Consider the following 3,777-nt stretch of genomic DNA (forward strand, 5'->3'; position numbering starts at 1 on the left):
CAAATTGCAATAGTAAATGATTATTATCAAGCACCTTAAATCACAATTTGAAAAAAAATTACATAATAAAACTAGACCAGCCAATGCAATACTTACTCAACTCATGGATTTGGACCATACGGCCAAATGTGATCAATCCAACCAGGGCATTCTGTGGCATAAGACTCAATGAAGTCTGGAGAGAATCCTTCAGTGCTCCAAGTTCCTCTTCATCCATGCATGTGTCAACAACGAGTGAGTGTATATCGGTGGCATAGTCTGGGCACGGGTGATAGTGTACTCTATTGTTGAGAAGTTTGGAATCAATTCTGCAGGTTGATGCTGCTCGAAATGGCAGCATATTGTGGAGGAAACTGAAAAGAAAAGTCAAAATTATAACCATGATTACAATAATCTATACTTACTAAATGATATGTTTTTATGACTCATGGTGGGTATTAAGACTGTTATTTCAATCTTTAGGGTATATACACTGTAGTAGCATATATTTGGTATTCATGTATAATGTTTTCTATTTATTACAAGAAAATTATAAAGAATGCAATATTTTAATTTGTATAAGATAAAACTATAATATAATAAACATAATGGAAAAGCCCAAATATACAGTATTTGTTGTGGCGATTATGGCTTAAATTTACAAATATAAATCAATACAAATTTTAAGTTTCAATGCACTTACAGGATTCCTTTGGAAGCAGAAGTTGCACACCCATAATTTAGCTCTATAATCCACTTGGCACATCGGATTCAATATAGCTCTGCAAGTGTTACGCGTACACAGCACGGGTTCGTATTGAATGGGCGGCAGGTCGGGCCGCTCCTTCAGCGGTTGGTACAAACATGCTAGGGGCACCACCAGCCTTGTAGTCTCGATCCTACTCGACGGCCATACGTTCCACGTAAACCGTATGCCATCCCGGTCTTCGTTCTGTTGGATAAACTCCTCGTACGTGGCCATATTGCTGATCTACAATGAATCAAATTGGAAAACACCGATCAGTTTTACATACCACGTTGTCATGCGGTATTTCAAAACAAGCCACATACGCGCAATATCACAGTCCTACAAGGTATTCATTCAGAAATATGATGTATATTGGATTTTTTCACTAATTTCAACAGACTGGACGAGAGGCTGGCTGATTTGGCAGTTGTCAAAATCATAGACAAATCAGCTGTCATACAAGCCACGTCATTTTTGGAAACGCAACATAAATTAAAGGATTTTATTGATTTTTCTTTAATTAAAATTCAAATAAATAATATTTTTTAGTGTAAAATAAATGCATGATTATATTTTCAAGATAAGGCATATCCAATATTTATGGTTAATCATAGATTGTAGAATTTTGCGCATAGAGTGAACGAGCGTGTCTTGTCTATGCCTATAAACAACGTTCCTTTACATGTAATTCCAGAAATATATTTGTTTGCATTCTGTTTCACAATTAAAAAAAGACATACGTATATATTTTTTTTAAAATACGTATTTTTAGTATAAATAGTGCTAAAAGTGATAAAACGTGTACCTAAAATCAAAGTGTTATAAACAACTCTCCTTTTTATAAAAAAAAGAAAATTGTGAAGTTGAGTTGAACACATTCTGTATAGTAACGGAATGTTCTTGAATGAATTATTTTTTTTATTTTTAGGACATAGTAAATTATATTTCAATTATGGACAATATTTGTAAAATAACTGGGATTTTATATTAAAACAACAGTCATTTGAATATAATTTGTGTACACATAATTGATAACATGCTATTGCTTTGTTTCAAGAGCAAGAAGTTTACGCCAAAAAGTGCGACTGCGCACTGGCCAAATTAGTAGTGTGAAAGAAAATGGCGATCAGCGAAAGGCGTCCGGAGTTAACGTGATGAAAAACATTGTTAAAAGCTCAATTACATAGTGTTATAGTTATTAATTGTGTCAGATGTAGATTAATTAAGTGTTAATGAATAGTGATTGTGTATAAAAATGGCTGCGAATATGTACAGAGTCGGCGGTAAGTAGGAATAATTGGTTATTTTTGTTGTAGCTTCGCCGGTTCACCGCCAGATTAGCGGTGCTTTGCTTTGATTGTCGTACCTTCATTAATTGCTCACATTAATTAGTTCAATAATGGTATATCTCCCAATATCGCCTGATTTGTCGAAATTTAAGAGGTTACCGCGTTTTCTGCCGCTTTTAAAGCAATGTTACCGGAAAATTATATTTTACCAAATTTCGTCAAATAGGACATTAGCATTTGCATCTAGGTATCATTGTATCGGCTTGCGTATCTGAGTGCGAGTAGTTGAACACGAAGCGGCTTCGATTGTTTATCGCGAATGGATATTTCTGGGATTGTTTGAGGAAGAATTGTTGATTTCAACATGATATTTTAGGTTATATTCAATGTTGTCAAAACATTTTAAGTATGAGAGTGGGATGTTTCTGTGGGGTACGCGATGATTTTGAGCGCGACAAGCGCCGAGGAAGTCGGAAGTGATGATTTAGTGTCGGTTAGGGCAATATCGCGCGGTGTTTAGGCGGTGGGTGCCGGCGCCTCGGCGGGTTGTTGTCGCGTACCGCCGCGGCGCCGCCAGCCGCGAGCCGCCTGCCCGAGCTCGGCCGCCTCATGTGCCGCGCTCGGTGGTCGAGCGCTCCGCGGACCTCGCAGCTCGCGTCGAATGTTAATTAAGTCTTCCTTTTGTATTACTTCCTACAATATAATGTTGTGCTCTTCTAAAAGGTTATGCTACCTTTGTTTGATCACATTTGCAATGCTTGTAACAATTATCTATTTTTTTAATTATGTATATGCAATTTCCTTGTATCTTTGTCTCGTTTTTATTGACTTAAGAAATATTTAACAGGGTAATTTTCGCACATATTGAGTATTATCATTTATGTAGTGACCTCAAAATGCCTGCACATGCAATACTCTTGTGTGTCTGACAAAGAATTACTTGACCTACATTCACTACATTGCTTTTTTTTTCTTAAAGACTGAACTTTGTTAATAACTCTTACCTGACTTAGGTGAAACCTGTTTTTCAAAATGTAACTGAAAGTTTCAAACTTATAACTGAATTTTAAATACAACTTCTAGGCATAGATACATTATTTAGAATTTAATTTTTTTATATATCACTGGATTGATATAATTCTACTTTAATAAGTTGAAATGTTTCTTTCTAAAATATTATAACTTGTAACAATAAAAGCATAAAATGCTGAATTTAATTATTTTAACACAAATATTTGACTTGCTGTCTATCAGGACTTCTAACAGGAATACCACCACAAAACTTGGGATATTTCCTATAATCAGTTGGCACTTGGCAAGTGATTATGTTAAACTCTATACCCATTAGAATGATGCCTGTGAACTGTTTGTGTTTACCCATCACATATTGTAAAATAGATCCAAACATCAATCAAACAGTGATTGCGTAAACAAACACTATTCTCCTTTTATCAGATTTGTGTAAGAACTATTTTAGGCGCATTGAATAATGAAATGTTCAATATAACATTTTAGTGATATTGAAATAATTTTAATCTTGAGAATGTAAATGTTAAAATATTATCCACATAGTCATAATTTTAATAGAAAACTAACACAAAACCATAATAAAAAACTGATTGTATTTAATATTTTATTTCCCTCTAATTTTTACTCTTAACCACAGACATATTGGTCAAAAAGGGTATTAGTGTTATTTATATTTTCTAAATGTTTGAAGACATATACTAGGATAAATTTTGTTAAGGCTTTCTTCTCTAC

General features: G+C 34.4%; 1 protein-coding gene across 1 annotated transcript; it reads right to left on the reverse strand.

Moving 5' to 3' along the window:
- Positions 1 to 98: 98 nt before the first annotated feature.
- Positions 99 to 1,176, reverse strand: LOC119193191 (protein transport protein Sec23B-like). The gene is made up of 3 exons (XM_037446837.1): positions 1,014 to 1,176; positions 683 to 970; positions 99 to 353 (listed from the first exon to the last, which is right to left on the reverse strand). The coding sequence occupies exons 2-3, from the start codon at positions 959 to 961 to the stop codon at positions 303 to 305; spliced, it is 330 nt and encodes a 109-aa protein (XP_037302734.1). The 5' UTR covers positions 962 to 970; positions 1,014 to 1,176; the 3' UTR covers positions 99 to 302.
- Positions 1,177 to 3,777: the final 2,601 nt, after the last annotated feature.

The sequence above is a fragment of the Manduca sexta genome, unplaced genomic scaffold, assembly GCF_014839805.1.
Source record: "Manduca sexta isolate Smith_Timp_Sample1 unplaced genomic scaffold, JHU_Msex_v1.0 HiC_scaffold_3721, whole genome shotgun sequence".
Taxonomy (NCBI): domain Eukaryota; kingdom Metazoa; phylum Arthropoda; class Insecta; order Lepidoptera; family Sphingidae; genus Manduca; species Manduca sexta.

Coding starts and splice junctions, on each gene's coding strand:
- LOC119193191 (XM_037446837.1), bottom strand. CDS start 961: ATGGCCACGTACGAGGAGTTTATCCAACAGAACGAAGACCGGGATGGC. Junction 354..682: donor TCTGCTTCCAAAGGAATCCT/GTAAGTGCATTG, acceptor TTTTCTTTTCAG/TTTCCTCCACAATATGCTGC.